The following is a 16,661-nucleotide window of genomic DNA, read 5'->3' on the forward strand; positions in this document are numbered from 1 at the left end:
ATGCAGCCAGATAGGATTTGTTTTGGGGGCATCTGTTAAGGTTGGTAAGAGTTAATGTGGACAGGTTCATGTTTTGAAGGCTGAAGAGTGTGTATGCAAAATGTTAACCTGTCTGCACTTTTCAAATGTTTTTAGAACAAAAATATACTGATTTAGCATCCATGATCAATTGTTTTCTTGCAGAACCCTCCCAACTTCCTGCGAGCCTCAGCACTGTCAGAGCACGTCAGCCCTGTTGTGGTCATCCCTGTTGAGTCCACCTCTCCAGACAGCGAGCCAGTTGTGGAGACAGACGACCTGGTCGAAATGAACTCCTCATCCGAGCAGGTATGGAAAGTGGAGTTTAATGAAGACTGGTGTAGCTGTGCAAGCTTTGCTGTAATTAACTTGACATTGTGGTTCTCAGTCAACTTTACCACGCAGCCAAGATGTACTTCTAACTTGTCTCCTTTGGCTGATTTGAGTGGCTGCATTGAGTGGCTTGGAGGCCAACCTTTTCAAGGGAAGGAGGGAGAATATTAGAGAGGCAACATGGAACAGAACTGTCGCAATGCAATCACATCTGCAGGAAGGGAGGCAGCTAGACCCGATTCAGTTTACCTGAGCTTTTTGATGACGCCATTCATCAAATCCCATTGTGAGAGAGAAATTGATTTTGCATTTTATTTCGTGAATTACACCTGGGGAGGAAGGGTGTAAGATTTGTTCTTGGGCTGCATTAGTGCATCTGGTAGATGCGATAGGTGATGCCAAAGATTGTCCCCCGACTTCCCCATCACTTCCTGAAATTAGTGAAATCACCACTCAATACCTTCCTGTTCAGTGAGCAGCCCTCCCTTCTGCCCGAGATCGATATGCTCTTTTCTTAGCATCAGTGGATGAAACAGATCTATTTATGAACTGGAATCAGACTGGTTACTTTCCGTGGAACTCTTTCCTCTGTATCTATCTGCATGTCAAGCTAAGATGGCAGACACGATGGGCGGCATGGTGGCGTAGTGGTTAGCATTGCTGCCTCGCGGCTCTGAGGACCCAGGTTTGATTCCAGCCCTGGGTCACTGTCTGTGTGGAGTTTGCACGTTCTCCCCATATCTGGGTGGGTCTCACCTCCACAACCCAAAAATGAGCAGGGTAGGTGGAATGGCCATGCTAAATTGCCCCTTAATTGGAGAAAAAAATTAATTGGAGTATCTATAGTATTGCTGCCTGCAGCACTGAGGACCCAGATTCGATCCCGGCCCTGGGTCACTGTCCTTGTGGAATTTGCACAATCTCACTGTATCTGCGTGGGTTTCACCCCTACAACCCAAAGATGTGCAGGTTAGGTGGATTTGTGACGCTAAATTGCCCCTTAATTGGGGAGAAACAAACAATGTGTACTCCTAAATTTATTTATTGTTTAAAAAGGATGGTTGACGCAACTCATTGCAGAATTAGCCTCTCCTTTGATCGATAAAATGACAGCATTGCTCTGACTGGTGGAATGCCCACAGTGCCTGATCTACTTCTGAAGTAGTCTGGTAAATTGGCTCTTCAGGTGACCAGTGATAACATGCTGATTTTTTTGTGGACAGAGAGACAGTTAAGATGATGAGCTTTCATCAGATGTGGAAAACATGTAACGTGTTTTAAGCATAGAGACAGGGAATTGTGGCAGGAGAGAACAGGACAAAAAAGGAAGGTCTGTGATGGGGTGGGAAACAGGAGTGATTTAAATGAAAAAAGGGGTAATGGTGCAAGGCAAAAGGAGATGATACTGGGACAAATTGAAAAACAAAAGACGTGTCTAGACGAGGTGTAAATGGGAACAAACAGAATCATCATATACAACAGCAGCTCAGAAAATGGAGGCTGAGACTTTTCTTTGAAAATGTTAATTTAATGCCTTTAGACTTCTGAAGTTAACATTGAATTTGATCATTTCATTTTGAAATCCTTCTCCTTAGCTACTTCTCTTAAGTGGACATCTTTAAAATTGAACCCCCATTTAAAAATAAAATGTATGCATTGCTCTGGACATCCAGCTTAATGCGGGGTTAATTTACAAGATATTGTTCTTGAAATCAGCTGCAGGGTTCTTATTGCACTACTGGTGACTTTACAATGTCTAAAAAAAAGTTTGTGGGGGGGGGGGAGAAGATCTTGAGTATTTCATGGCATGTTGATTGACCAATTCCTGTGGTGAAAGTGATTATTTATGCAAGTTGCTGTACCTATAAGACATATGGAAAGCCTCAGGGGCCAGGCAGTTGTAAACCTGGTTGCCAATTTTTTCCATGCTGTGTTGGTAGCCTACCTTTCGACAGTGAATGAAATGTGGTCTACTCCGTCATAAAGGTGGGTCCAGTTTGGACCCTTCATTTCCCCCTCCGTTACCCCTGAGACTTATTGGGGCTGGTTTTCTTTCCCTTTGATGTCAAAGTGTCAGAGTAAATCTGAGGGTTGTGCAAAGAGAAGGTCCATTAGCTTGACAGTATCAAACCTGAAATTTTAACTCTGGTGTCTGTATGCTATAATTTGTCTATTTTGTTTTTTCATGAGGAGTGTAACGCGGTAACTAATTTCATTGTGAAAACTACTCCTTTCATTATATTTTATACAAGGTAAACTAGAATTTGGATGTAATCGTTTATCATCCTAAAGGTATCCAATAATGTAAAGGAAATCCGAGGTAATGTTTGATCACCGAGTTGCACATGTTTTACTAGATATTGGGTAGTTTGTACTGGGGATGCATCAGCTTGTGGCTTGTAATAGGGAAGGTAATGGCTTCGGGCAGATATTGAATTTGGATTGAGGACTGTTTCAGAAGTTGGATTAGAATACAAAGAAGTGAAACTTTGACAAAGTTAAACGTTGAGTTCGAAGAAAGATCTATCAGGTGAATAGCTTAATAGGGCAAGTATTTCTTCCCTTTTCTTTAATGGGATTTCTGGTGAATGTTGAACAGAATCTGCAGTCAAAAAGAGACTTGTGAAATTGTGAACAATATATATTTTTTCTCTTTGAATCTTTTATCATCGTGCAGAAGAGCAGATTAATGTATAGAAGAGGCATTGCGACAGAGGTGAAAATGTTACCATGGTGATAATTGCCTTCTCTCTGAATAGCTTTATGCACTGAAGAGGCTTGAAGGATTATTAGCTGCAGCTATTAGTGGAGCTGTGCTTTCATCTGGACTGGGTCTGGAATCTTTAGTATTCTGTGCAGAGCTACTCCAGGAGGGCTTTGTGGAACTCGTGCAGCTGAGTCGTGACTGCAGAAGATTGCATCTTCATTTCACGAGAGTAATTTCTTCATTTCTATGGAAAGCAAAAGTTCCTGAGCAGTTGCAGCCTCCAAATAAAGATGCTGTCTCTCTCACTGCTCTCCACATCAGTTCTTAGATTGACCTTCGAGTGCGTGGATAGATTGCAGCAATGCCAGCATTGAAATGATGATTGCGAAATCCAGATGCAGCACCTTGCTGTCATACTATCTCGTGTGCGTGCTCACATGGTTGGCCTGCAAACTTGCACAATGCAATCCCACAATCTTTATTTTGGCAGTTTCAAGTGTATTTTTGTTTGTTAGCCAAGATCGAGTTAATCACCCTCGGAGGGTATCTGTCTTCAGCGGCAAGAATGCCCTTCCTATCACCGCTTCAGCTGTTTCAGCCCAATTCTCTGGCAGTCCCTCCCCAAACCCGTCCACCTCTCTCACCCTCATTAAAATGCTTCTTAAAATTAACCTCTTTGACAAAGATTTACATCACATCTTTGTATCTTCTTGTATGCTCTGGTGTTAAATTTTGTTTGACACTCCTGTGAAGTACCTTGGGGCATTTTTTACTCTGTTAAAGGGATTATTTAAATGCAGGTTGTTCGGGTGATAACTCTAGGTTGACGACCAACATTCTCTTGCATGATCATTGTTATTGTTTGCCACCATCTGCTTTTCATATTTTTTATATACATGCTCCCTTTGAATTGTTGCTGGCAAAGTAATATCGGGATTTTTAGGACACCGTCACCAAACATCAAGCCTTCATTACTAGGACCGTCACTATCCTAATATTGCCTGGAAATATTCCCTCTGTGGTCTCCAACATAATAGTCGCCCAGCACCACACAGCCCGCCTACTCCCAAAATCCACAAACAAGATTGCCTTGTAGATCCATGGTTTCAGCATGTTCTTCCTGTACAAAACTTAGCTCAACTTTTATTTCTCTCTTTGTCGTGCCTCTTCCCATCTCATCTACATCTGCGACTTCAGCCTCGTTGACAGCTTCTGGTTTCCCAGCCCTAACCATCTCCTCTTCTCCAAACCCTGTACAGCTTTATCCTCCATCAGGCCAGCCTGAGGGCCTCTTTTTTTCCTTGCTCGGACATCCAACCAATCTTTATCCATCACTCGCCTCCTCTGTTTGGCTGAACTTATTTTCACCTTCAACAACTTCTCCTTTGATTCCACTCACTTTCCCTAAACCGAGCCTTGCGAACAGCCATAAATGCCTTGGTTCAATTCCCAGCTTCCTGATCATGAACATTGTAGCAGAAGAGGTGTTTTTATTGGTCTAACTGCCCTTAAGCCAGAGACAGAATCGAATGCATACTGGGCTCGCGCTCCAGAATTAAAAAAATTTCACAGGATGTGGGTGACGCTGGCTAGTCTAACGTTTATTGCCCATCCCTAACTGACTGGGAAAAGCTGTTGGTGAGCCACCGCCATGAAGTGCTGCAGTCCATGTGGTGTAGATATGCCCACTGGGCTGTTAGGGAGGGGAATTCCAGGATTTTGACACAGAGACAGTGAAGGAACAACGACGATACAGTCAGAATGATGCGTGGCTTGGAGGAGAACTTGCAACTTGTGGGATTTCTGGGTATCTGCTGCCCTTGCCCTTTTGAGGTTCTGGAGAATGTGGGTTTGTTAGATGCTGTCAGAGGAGCCTTGGTGAGTTGCTGTAGTGCATCTTATAGATGGTACTGCTGCCACTGTGCATTGGTGGTGGAAGGATTCAATGTTGAATATGGTGGATGGGGTGCCAGTCAAGCGGGCTGCTTTCTCCTGTGTGGTTTTGAGCTTTGTGAGTTTTGTTAGAGCTGCACTCACCCAGGCAAATGGAAAATATTCCATCAGACTCTTGGCGTGTGCCTTGTAGATGGTGGACACGCTTTGGGGAGACCGAAGGTGAGTTATTTGCCACAGAATTCCAGCCTGTGACCTGCCCTTGTAACAACAGTATTTATATGACTGGTCCAGTTCAATTTCTGGTCAGTTGTAACCCCTGCATGCTGATGGATATTGGCCATTTCGGTCCATCCCTCCCAGCGAGATATTACAGTCCTGTTAAAGTAAACGGCAATTTAAATTGCCCGACACTTCCGTTGGTGGCAGATATAACATGGAGGGGCGATAAAATCCTGGCCGCAGATACAGTTCCTGATTCAACCATGGTCCTTTTAGAAAGTATGTTTGTGAATACATATGATTGGTTTTAAGTGTGATGCCCTCGAGCTTGAGCATGATTACTGACATTTTGTGTTTGGGCTTAGACAAGAGACTGGTTACTTGGTTGAATGACTGGAGCCTTGACTGTACTCCAGAATGAGTCAGCAGCCTTGCCCAAAGGGTGGAAGAATTTTGGGGAGTGGTGTTGCTAAGAATTTCCTTTGTTTTCTTCACCCTAACTTCCCTATCTCATCCTTTTCGCTCCTAGGATTACCAACATGGTAAGCAAGTCTTCAGATTTCAAATTCTGGGTCAGTCAGAAGCTCGGAGCTTAGTCGCCTCCCTCCCATCCTTTAGTTTGTCCTGTGTGCTTTGCAGCAGTTGGAGTGGTGAGGTGACTTTGCACCTGTGAACTGCACACAGACTGAAAACCTGCAAACTGTATACCAGCCATGATTACTTTTAACCACATTTATCCCTCTTCCTTGCAGAATTTATTTGATAATAAATTTGATGACCTCTTTGGAAGTCCTGGGTCCACCCATGCATTCAACTTTAACAGCCAGAATGGAATGTCCAAGGATGAAAGGTAAGGAATATGAATCTCATGAAATCTTGAGACTTGATGTGGTAGCTCCTGTGTGTTTCCTGAGTAGTGACGGTAAGCCTCAGATGGTGAGTTGTCCTGTTCTGTATATGCCTGTCATGCAGAGGCAAGTGAATGACAATGTGGGGGGAGGGGGTGTTCCATTTTCGGCGGGTGAACATGGCGGATGGGGCAGAGAATTGTGGGGAGTCCCAAAACAGCTTTTACGCTAGCGGGATTTCCTCACTCGATTGTCCCCACTAGTAATGTAATGGAGTTCTTGCCATGCAATGACAGGAATTCTATTTAAATACATTGTAACATCCTGGTGGGGCAGGTGAGCTGAGACTGACTGACTGGTGTGCGGGCTCATTCAGACCCTCCCCTTCAGTGCAACATTGCCAGACCCATCCCTTCACCCTTTTTTTTTTGTCCAATTGTTTAAAAAATTTGGTGGGAAAAGCTGGCAGTGCAGCGACAGGCTACACTCCACTTTTCCCACCTGAGTTCTCACAGCCAAAAGCAATGTTGCAGAATGAATTCTTGGCTTTAACCCAAGGTATTTAATTTTCATGTCTCAATCAAAATGAAGCTAAAGAAACAGGTGAAGTGCTGCGAACCTGTCCAGGTGGAACAATATCCTGTTTTAGGTAAAATTCATGTGGTTGAGTTTTACTCTTATTCTGTTCACTGAACAATTATCTCACGAACCTGCATCCAGTCAAATGTCCAGTGGACAGCTCTCTAATAAAAATAGTAGCAAGGACTCGAGATGGAGAGTTCGGAAGCCTGTTGGTGTCTTTCTTGACAATCGAATGCACCAGTTCAATACAAATCAGTAAGTTCTACAAACAGGTTTGAAGTATTTTGAGGATTGAAGGTCACCGCATTAGCTTTGCTTCTACTTTACTCCCTTGGGTCATTATCAAATCACTAAATGTGGTTGAATGGACCTCTGCTATCTGAATCCTGATTCCAGTAGAGATGATTTCTTCTTAGTGCTCATAGTTATGATGACCAAATGTGCACTTAACAATAGAAGTGAGGCTAGAGTTCACCACTAATGATCAGTCTGTGCACTAATGCAGTGACCTCCGTGAATTTAAGCAACAATTAGAACATAATATCCGGAATCCTTCCAGGATTGAATCAATACGCATTGTTGTCCAGATCAGACCTTCCATTGATTACTCTTTCAATATAAATTTAGAGTACCCCTTTCATTTTTTTTTCCAATTAAGGGGCAATTTAACGTGCTATTTAGCCACCTACCCTGCACATCTTTGGGTTGTGTGGGGTGAGACCCACGCAGACACCGGGAGAATGTGCAAACTCCACACAGACAGTGACCTGGAGCCGGGATCGAACCAGGGTCCTCGGTGCTGTGAGGCAGCAGGGCTAACCACTGTGCCACCAAGTCGCCCCTAGACCTCCCATTGATTAGTTGTAGAATGGGGCAGTCATCCCAAAGATTCATTATTCATTCGTGAACCTGTTGTTAATTTTTGGGAGATTTTAATGTTGACCTGCACCATCCAATTCAGTGGCCAATCCATCTAACCCGCACATCTTTGGGTTGTGGGGGTGAAACCCACGCAGACGTGGGGAGAATGTGCAAACTCCACACGGACAGTGACCCAGGGCCGGGATATAAACCCGTTCTTGGCCATTAGTACATGGTGATCCCGAAATGTGTGGCACAGCAGCACAGTGGTTAGCACTGTTGCTTCACAGCGCCAGGGTCGCGGGTTCGATTCCGGGCCTGGGTCACTGTCTGTGCGGAGTCTGCACGTTCCCCTTGTGTCTGCGTGGGTTTCCTCCCGGTGTTCCGGTTTCCTCCCACAAGTCCCGAAAGATATGCTGATGGGTGAACTGGACATTTGAATTCTCCCTCGGTGTACCCGAACAGGTGCCGTAGTGTGGTGACTAGGGGATTTTCATAGTAGCTTCATTTCACTGTTAATGTAAGTCTACTTGTGACAATAATAAAGATTATTATTAAATGTTTCAGAACAGAAATTTTCACCAGAAACCTGCAATATTTCCCTTTGTTATTATACTGATCGTTGCTGAACCTATTTTATTGATGTCATTTTCAAGTGGTTCAGGGTGAAGGGTTCAGTGTTAGCTAGGTTCTGGAAAGATACTCTGACTGAATGGCCAGGAGTAATAAAGCCATTACTTGAATACAAACATCCCCAGGAACTCATTAAATCGTGGGTTCTGAACCAGACTGGAAAAGGTTGCAATCACCACAGTCAATCTCCGGTTAGACATAGTGACACCCAAACAAATGGGCATTCCTACAATTGGCATTGACTCCATTATTGCTCTTTGTGTAACTGTTTTTCTTCTATCCTGTCACTTTAGTTTTAACCCTCATACAAACAGGAAGTAGCTTGAATGAAAGATTCGGATTGGCATACTCAGATACAGTATATTGCCAATCCATAGTCCCCATTATTTTTTGCAAACCATTGAAAAGCATTCAGTGTATAAATCCTCTGATGCAATGACAATCTTCACCTTTTCCATGTGCATCTGATTTTGTCCCGACACATTTCTGCCCTCCTTTCTCTTTAACACTACCAAACCCGTCTCGAGCCAACACTTACTGTAATCCACCTATTTTTAAATCACAATGCAAGTTCTCGCCCATTATTTGCTCCTCTGTTCTTGTGGTATCTTCGACACTTTGTATTTCTTTATTGGTCAGAATGTTGCATGTACACATATCATATCAAAGCTCCAAAACCTAGGACCTGGCTCCTCACTCTGCAACTGGATCCTCGACCTTCTGACCCATAGATCACAATCAGTAAGGATAAACAACGATGATATCGGGGCCCTGCAAGGCTGCATACTTAGGCCCCTACAATACTCCCGAGACACACATGACTGCATGGCAAAATTTGGCGTCAATTCAGGGCCGGCTCAAGATACCGGCAACTCGGGCAGTCGCCCGGGGCGCCATGTGCTAGGGGGCGCCATGAAGGAGTGTGTGACCGGCGTCAGAGACCCGGCGCCGCGTAAAAGACTCGGGTCCCGCGCTTGCGCAGTTGGGCCGGTGCCAACCAGCGCATGCGTGGTGGCCGCCCTCCCCCGGGCCGCCCCGCACAAACATGGTGGATGGATCTAGGCTCGCTGGTGGAAGAAAGGAGGACTGCCGACAGAGAGACCGGCCCGCCGATCGGTGGGTCCCGATCATATACCAGGTCACTCTCTCTCCCCCCCCCCCCCCCCCCGAAATGCACCGAAGTTCAGCTTGCCCTAGGCCCGGCGCTGCGTCAATTCCATCAACAGGTTTGCTGACGACACAACTGTAGTGGGTCAGATCTCGAACAACGATGAATCAGAATACAGGTGGGAGATAGAGAATCTAGTGGCGTGGTCCAATGACAATAATCTCTCCCTCAATGCCAGCAAAACGAAAGAGCTGTTCGTTGACTTCAGGAAGCAAAGTATCGTACACACCCCAGTCTGCATCAATGGGGCCGAGGTGGAGATGGTTGACAGCTTCAAATTTCTCGGTGTGCACATCACCAAAAATCTGTCCTGGTCCACTCACGTCGACGCTACGACCAAGAAAGCACAACAGCGCATGTACTTCCTCAGGAAATTAAGGCAATTCGGCATGTCCGCATTGACGCTTACCAACTTTTACAGATGCACCATAGAAAGCATCCTATCTGGCTACAGCCTGGTGTGGCAACTGATCGGCCCAAGACCGTAAGAAACTACAGAGAGTTGTGAACACAGCCCAGCCCATCACATGACCCTGCCTCCCATCCATTGACTCTGTCTACACCTCCTGCTGCCATTGGAAAGCAGGCAGCATAATCGAAGACCCCTCCCACCCAGCTTACTCACTCTTCCAACTTCTTCAATCGGGCAGGAGATACAGAAGTCTGAGAACACGCACAAACAGACTCAAAAACAGCATTCTCCCTGCTGTTACCAGATTCCTAAACGACCCTCTTATGAACTGATCTGATCTCTTCACACATCTTCTGTACCGAGTGGTATTTCACTCCTGTATGCTTCACCCGGTGCTTGTGTCTGTGTATTTACATTGTATATTTTATGTTTGCCCTATGCATTTTCTTTTCACGTATGGAAAGATCTGTCTGAACTGTGTACAGAACAATACTTTTCACTGTCCCTCGGTACACGTGACAATAAACAAATCCAAACTAAGTCTTGTGAGTTTGTAACCTCTGCTTTATTTCAGATTTCCAGCTTCCGCACTATTTTTCTTTTGTCATGTAACAAAATATGTCTTGCCTCCTGACGCTGCAGATTTCATGCACAGAACACCTGGATTAATGGCTTTTTCAAGATTGTATTTTGTTGCTGAATCTGCCACTGGGCAGTGGAATAAAGTCCCATACGCACAGCACAAACTAAATATCAGAATAGTGCATCACCTCTTTAAAATCAAAGACCTGCAACCGTCACGTTTTCAGCAAGTGAAATCTCAGTGTAGCAAGCTGCAGGTTTATTTGACTTTATCTCAACAGAAACATTGAAATTAATTGAAATCTGGTTTACAGTATCAACACCTGCTTGAGCGCTCTGCACTTAGACAGACCAGGAATGTCCCGGTTCAATCACCAATCTATACCAAGTTAAATGAAATGAAATGAAAATCGCTTATTGTCATGAGTAGGCTTCGAATTAAGTTACTGTGAAAAGCTCCTAGTTGCCACATTCCGGCGTCTGTTCGGGGAGGCTGTTACGGCAATCGAACCGTGCTGCTGGCTTGCCTTGGTCTGCTTTCAAAGCCAGCGATTTAGCCCAGTGAGTCAAACAGTGAGCTAAATAATTCCACCTGAGGTAGATACTGCCAATGATCTTGTTGCCCTTGGTAGATAGTCCAACCAGACTGCTGTACAATTACAGTGGCTGCTACTGGAAGTTGAGATTGACAAGTACAGTTCAGTTAAGCGGCCTTTAACATTACTGTCCAAGTTGACACATGAAAAATGGCGAGGACACAATGGATAATTGGTGCCAGTTGTCCGTCACACTGCATGTCCGCTGTCAGAGGGGACAGAGATGAAAGGTCTACTTAAAAGTTAATTTGAGAAATCTCTACATCTGATGTGACAAACCAGTTGCCCTGAAGTAGACTTCAGGGATGCTGATTACCCTCCCTTTTAATTCATCAACTGGCTTCCTAATTAGTATCTATTCCACAGTGGATTCCAGCCATGGTTATATACTTAAAGCTTGGATTTGTTTGTTCCCAGGGATCAATTGATTGAACAACTCTACAGGGAGATTGCATCACTGAAGGAAGAAATGGCGAGTATTAAACTAGAGGTAGGCTGCCTATTTACCATTCACTCATGGATCTGTACCCTAGAATCAAGAGAACTGGCTCATTTTACATTTGTTGCTACCGGTTTCCTCCCACAGTCCAAAGATGTGCGAGTTAGGTGGATTGGCCATGCTAAATTGCCCGTAGTGTCCTAAAAAAAGTAAGGTTATGGGGGAGTTGTTGGGTTATAGGGTGGATACGTGAGTTTGAGTAGGGTGATCATTGCTCGGCACAACATCGAGGGCCGAAGGGCCTGTTCTGTGCTGTACTGTTCTATTCTATTCTATTAACAATGGCGCAAGTTACTGAAAACCCAATTAAGTATCATATGTGAGATTTGAGTGTGATCTGCCGGCAGTGCTACACAAACAGGAATGCAATGCTGTCAGTAGATGCCAGGTGATCCCCTCCGTGGGCTTCCCAACAGCCATTATGCCTTGCGAGATCTACCCAAATCTCACAAGGTGTTACGATCACGATCCCACCCACAATGGCAGGACCAAGCGCCTCTCGCCTCGGCGCACTGATCTGAAATCTATCGGGCACCAGACTCCCAACAGATGCCCCAGCACAGCACTGTTCAGTACTGGTGCACACAAACATGGACCAGGCAGGAAGGCACCCGCTATCGGATGTCCCTGGATGGTCAGGAGCAGAGTGGCCCCCTGACTCTCCCCCTTGAGAACATGGGCATCTTTGCACTACGCTGACATCCTGGCACTACAAAGGTGTCTGGGTGTCACTGCAAAGCTGACGGGAGCATTGCCAGGGTGGTACTGCTAACAATTAGGGTTTGAGGGGGGCTATGCCCATGAAAGGAGGGTGGAGGTAGGCATTGAGGGGCAGAGGCGTGCAGACGTGGTGTGAAAGGGCCTCCAGATGGTTGGGGGGGGGGGGGGTCGCGGGGGGGGTGGGTGAAGGATGGGAGTCACAAAAAAGGGGAGGGGGGGTTGCCCAAAAAGGGAGTGGGAAGACCTGAAAAGAGGGGCCCCCCAGTGACCCCATAGTGGGGTGTCATCACTTGGGGGTGGGGAGTCATGCCCGTGTATGTGGGGGGTAATGCCCTTTTATGTGGGGGGTGACACTGCCCATGGGTGAGGGGTGTGGGGGTCTCCAAGCCCACTTGGAGATTGGGGCACCCTTTTGAACTGGTGGCCCGACCTCTATGGAGCTGGTCTGGCCAGTGAGTTCAGCTCTCCATTGGTGAAACTAATTGTAAGTGTGGGCTTGACCGGGCAGAAACTCCCCAGGGCCCAAAAAAGTGACAAGTGTGGTTACATAGCGGTTCGTAGACAGAGCCGGGGGGAAACTCCCAGCAAAAGCTACCACAAATGACTTTTGCGTTAGATCACACTCTGCATCCATGGTGTATTTTCCATTTATTTTTCTTCTTGACCCCTCTTGGAGCCATGGATATGATCAACTGTACTATATTTTTCCAATGCCACCTCTAGTGTCCATTGCAGTGAGCCTGTCCAATTGTAATTAGTTTCTTTTCCCACTTATGCACCTTTACCTCTGGATTCCACAGCCCGATTATCTTCCCTCCTCTTCCTCACCCACATGCTTCTCCTTCTGACCACATCAGATGGACTGGCAGCACGTAGCTCTACCTCTCAATCCGATCCAGTAACTGTATTGGGAAACTGCTTTTCTAACACCCATCACTATTTCTTCCACTTAAACTTTAAAAGTTTTTTTAGAATTCCAGGCGAAGTCATTGCACTCAGTCAGACTATTAGCAACTTTGCGGTCTCCAGAAATACCGTTTACTTCCACTGACAACTTCACTCTGCTCTGTCCTTGACTCATTGCTGCTAAAACTCTCGTCCAAACATTTGTCACTTCCAGACTGGACTATTCCAAAGCTCTTCTGGCTGCCTTCCCTCCTTTTTACTGTGCAAACTCCTTTTATCTTTATAACTCTGCTGCCTGGAATCCATCTAATATCATGTCCCACTTATCAAGCACTCTGGTGCTCACTGACCTATTGAGTCCTCCATTTTGAAATCCTTTTCCTTGTTTTTAAATCCCTTCACTGTGTTGCCCCATCTCCAGCCCTATAACCCTCTTCCCCTCCCACTGCAAGGATTACCATTCACCTCCGGTTTCCCCCATTGTTCATGGCTGTCCTTCAATCAAATTCCCACTGAAATTTCCTCAAAACTCTTCACAATTCTCCCTCAGCTCCTTTGGATCCTTGTTAAAACCCTATTCTTTGACCAAACATTTAACCACAATCCTAATGTATCTCCTTTTGGCTTGACATTCATTTTTCTATCTGTCTGCACTTCTGTGAAGTACTTTGGGATGTTTTTCTGTGTTGTAGGTGCTAGAATAGGCGCAGATTCTTGATGTAGGTTCTGGAATAGGCGCAGGTGCTTGATAATACAGGTACTAGAATAGGTGCAGGTTCTAGAATAGGTGCAGATTCTTGGTGATGTAGGTGCTAGAATAGGTGCAGGTTCTTGATAATATAGGTGCTAGATTAGGTGCAGGTTCTTGATGGTGTAGGTGCTAGAATAGGTGCAGGTTCTCGATGATATAGGTGCTAGAATAGGTGCAGGTTCTTGATAATGAAGTGGCTACTCGGCCTCTTGCCACTAACTGGCTGCTCAGAATATTGTTGCTATTTAAAGAAAGTCCAGTTTTTTGCTCTCAACCCAAAATCAACAAGCTTCATGTGACAGGACTCAGCAGTTCAAAGTGCCAGTGAGGTTGAAGCACTAGTTATTGACTGAACTTTGGAGTTCTTTACAGCGAATAAGTAACGGCGTTTGCAGTTAATATGCTGGATGGTGCAGATTGATGTTCCAACTGAGGCACTTGCCGTTCAAAAACTGCCGTTTATAATGATCTCTGCCAGCAAAGTGTGCTGATCACAGTAAATGATTGTGGCAACATAACACCCGACCCATTATGGGTTTAGGCTGTTGATTTTGATTAGTTCAAGTCACTGACCATGGCAAGCAGCGATGAATGGAATACCATTCCACTGTGCAGCCGACTGCTTATACTTGACTGACGACCAAAACACATGATAATCTGCCAGCAATGTTTCGTGGGCAAGTTGACGGCTGGTTCATGATGCAGCACGAGGCCAACAGCGCAGGTTCAATTCTCGTACCGGCTGAGGTTATTTATGAAGGCCCCGCCTTCCCAACCGTGCCATTTGCCTGAGGTGTGGTGACCCTCTGATTAAATCACCATCAGTCAGCTCTGAAAGAGGAGAACAGCGGATGGTCCTCGGACTGTGGTGACATTTACATTTACTTAACGCAGGTAACAAAACTGAGAGAAATAAAAGCTGCCAAATTCAGCCTTTCGCAAATGAAGTCACCGTCTACTATTATCTTAGAATCTTACACCACAGCAAGAGGCCATTCGACCCACTGTGTCTGTGCTAGCTCTTTGAAAGTGTATTGAAAGTGTCGTGTAAGTGAAAGTTGCCACAGTCCCCGCAGACCACAGGCAGTTCTCTCCTTTTGAGAGAGAGCTGACTGGTGGTGATTCAACCGGAGGGTTAGCACACCTCAGGCGAGGGGCAAGGCTGAGAAGGCTGGATAACCTCAGCTGGTATGGGAATTGAACCCGTCGCTCCGCATCACAAACCAGCTGCCAACCAACTGAGCTAACCAACCCCCAATCGTGCCTTTCCCCAGAGCGCTGAGAAGCTTTACCCTTTTAAGCATTCACCCAATTCCCTTCTGAAATTTTTATCAAAGTGATTCTCCTTTCAGGCAAAGCATTCAAGATTGCAATACCAATTATTGGGGGGGGGGGGGGGGGGAGGAGATCTCAGCTCCCCTTTTGCCAGTTACCTTAAATATGTAAAATCTTTGCCATTGGAAACAATTTTTCCTTATTTACTGTATCAAAACCAACCGATAATTTTTGAAAATTTTCAGTAGTTCTTCCCTTAACCATTTTTGCTGACTTGAACAACCTACCTTCTTTAGTCTCTCCACATAACTTGCACTTGCCTTTCTGGGCATGGAAAACTGCAGCCTGGACTGGACATTACTCACAAGTGCAGCTTGACCAGAGACTGTTCCATTTGGACCCTGTTTCTTCCAGCTTGTATTCTCTTTATTTTGGCTACATTGTTTGGTATTCTGTTGACTTTATTGCTGATCTCCACTAGCAGGCCATGCCTTCCATCTCATTGCAGCCTGTGGGATCTTGCTTTGGGCAAGTTGATTATTGCATATGCCTGTGGAAAAAACATGATTTAATTGGAATTCAATCTTTGGGAACCATTTTGGGACGTTGTGTGCGATCTGATAAATTGTAACTTAAATGGAAGTTACTCTTTATCCAGACAGCTGTGTTACCAATTTAAGACAGACAAATAGCTTACAAGAAGGAATCACTCCATTTACAAGACCAGCACGGATATCCAATATGTGGAAATGAATCGCGGAGAGGAACTCATTTGCCTGACAAACTCGATACATTGACGTCTGGAATGTGTCCTAGTCTGACCCCTCCATTTTCCTCCACCTGCTGTCAATTCAGCGCTAATTTCAGCTAAATTATAGAAAGTTTTGTGTGAATGAAGAGCTGACTTGGAACTGTTTGAGGTACAGTAGTTTTAAAACCTGAATGAGCTCTGTTGGTTCCTGGAAGCCGCTGCAATCAGTCAGTTTGACTTCCTCCCACTACAATGGTGTCATTAGGATTTCAGTACAGCTTTTATACCATGTCTACTTCAGCTGTTGAAAGCCTCCAGCCGTACAATTATAGGGTCTTACTGTCCAAAAACACAGTCCATGTCTGGAGAAAGCATTTTGAGCCTGAAGGCTAGAAATTATTCTGGAAATAATCATGGTCAATTATTTTTATGGCTTTCCTCTGTCTACTATTTTAACAGACTTGTGGACCATTCAATATAAACCACTTGGTGTCGCTGCTAAATAACAAACAGGAATGTCATGCAAATGCACAAGGCAATTGACTGCCATTATTGCCAACAGCTTTATGTGACAATATGAAGTACTGATGTTACAGCTTTGACACTGTTGCGGCAATTTGAAATTAAGTGTTACAAGTGTGAGTTAGCTTTACCTTGAGGATTTTCCCAACGGCGAATACTTAACATGCACCATGTGATCCTGGTGACAGCAGTGTGTTGAGCAGTCATGATCATTTTCACTGAGACAGAGTATGATTCACTGTGTAAATGCTCCAGTTTCCCAGGAACAGTACCGATCCTGTCCCAAGTAACACTATCAAGTTGTTTTAGATGTCAGGTGGAAAGTGAAGGTGATGAATGCAAAACAAAAGTGTCTCTGACAGTGATTCCTTATTCATTCCTC

At 45.0% G+C, this 16,661-nt stretch overlaps 1 protein-coding gene across 7 annotated transcripts in view; it reads left to right on the forward strand.

The window, feature by feature from the left end:
- The window catches only part of hip1 (huntingtin interacting protein 1), a 308,710-nt gene that overhangs the window by 228,464 nt on the left and 63,585 nt on the right, over positions 1-16,661 (forward strand). For all 7 annotated transcript variants that reach the window (XM_038813806.1, XM_038813808.1, XM_038813807.1 and 4 more), the window contains 3 exons: positions 184-327; positions 5,926-6,023; positions 11,273-11,345. In XM_038813806.1, the coding sequence (XP_038669734.1) occupies positions 184-327; positions 5,926-6,023; positions 11,273-11,345 (315 nt within the window). The remainder of the gene's footprint in view (positions 1-183; positions 328-5,925; positions 6,024-11,272; positions 11,346-16,661) is intronic.

Source organism: Scyliorhinus canicula, chromosome 12 (assembly GCF_902713615.1).
Source record: "Scyliorhinus canicula chromosome 12, sScyCan1.1, whole genome shotgun sequence".
Classification (NCBI taxonomy): Eukaryota; Metazoa; Chordata; class Chondrichthyes; order Carcharhiniformes; family Scyliorhinidae; genus Scyliorhinus; species Scyliorhinus canicula.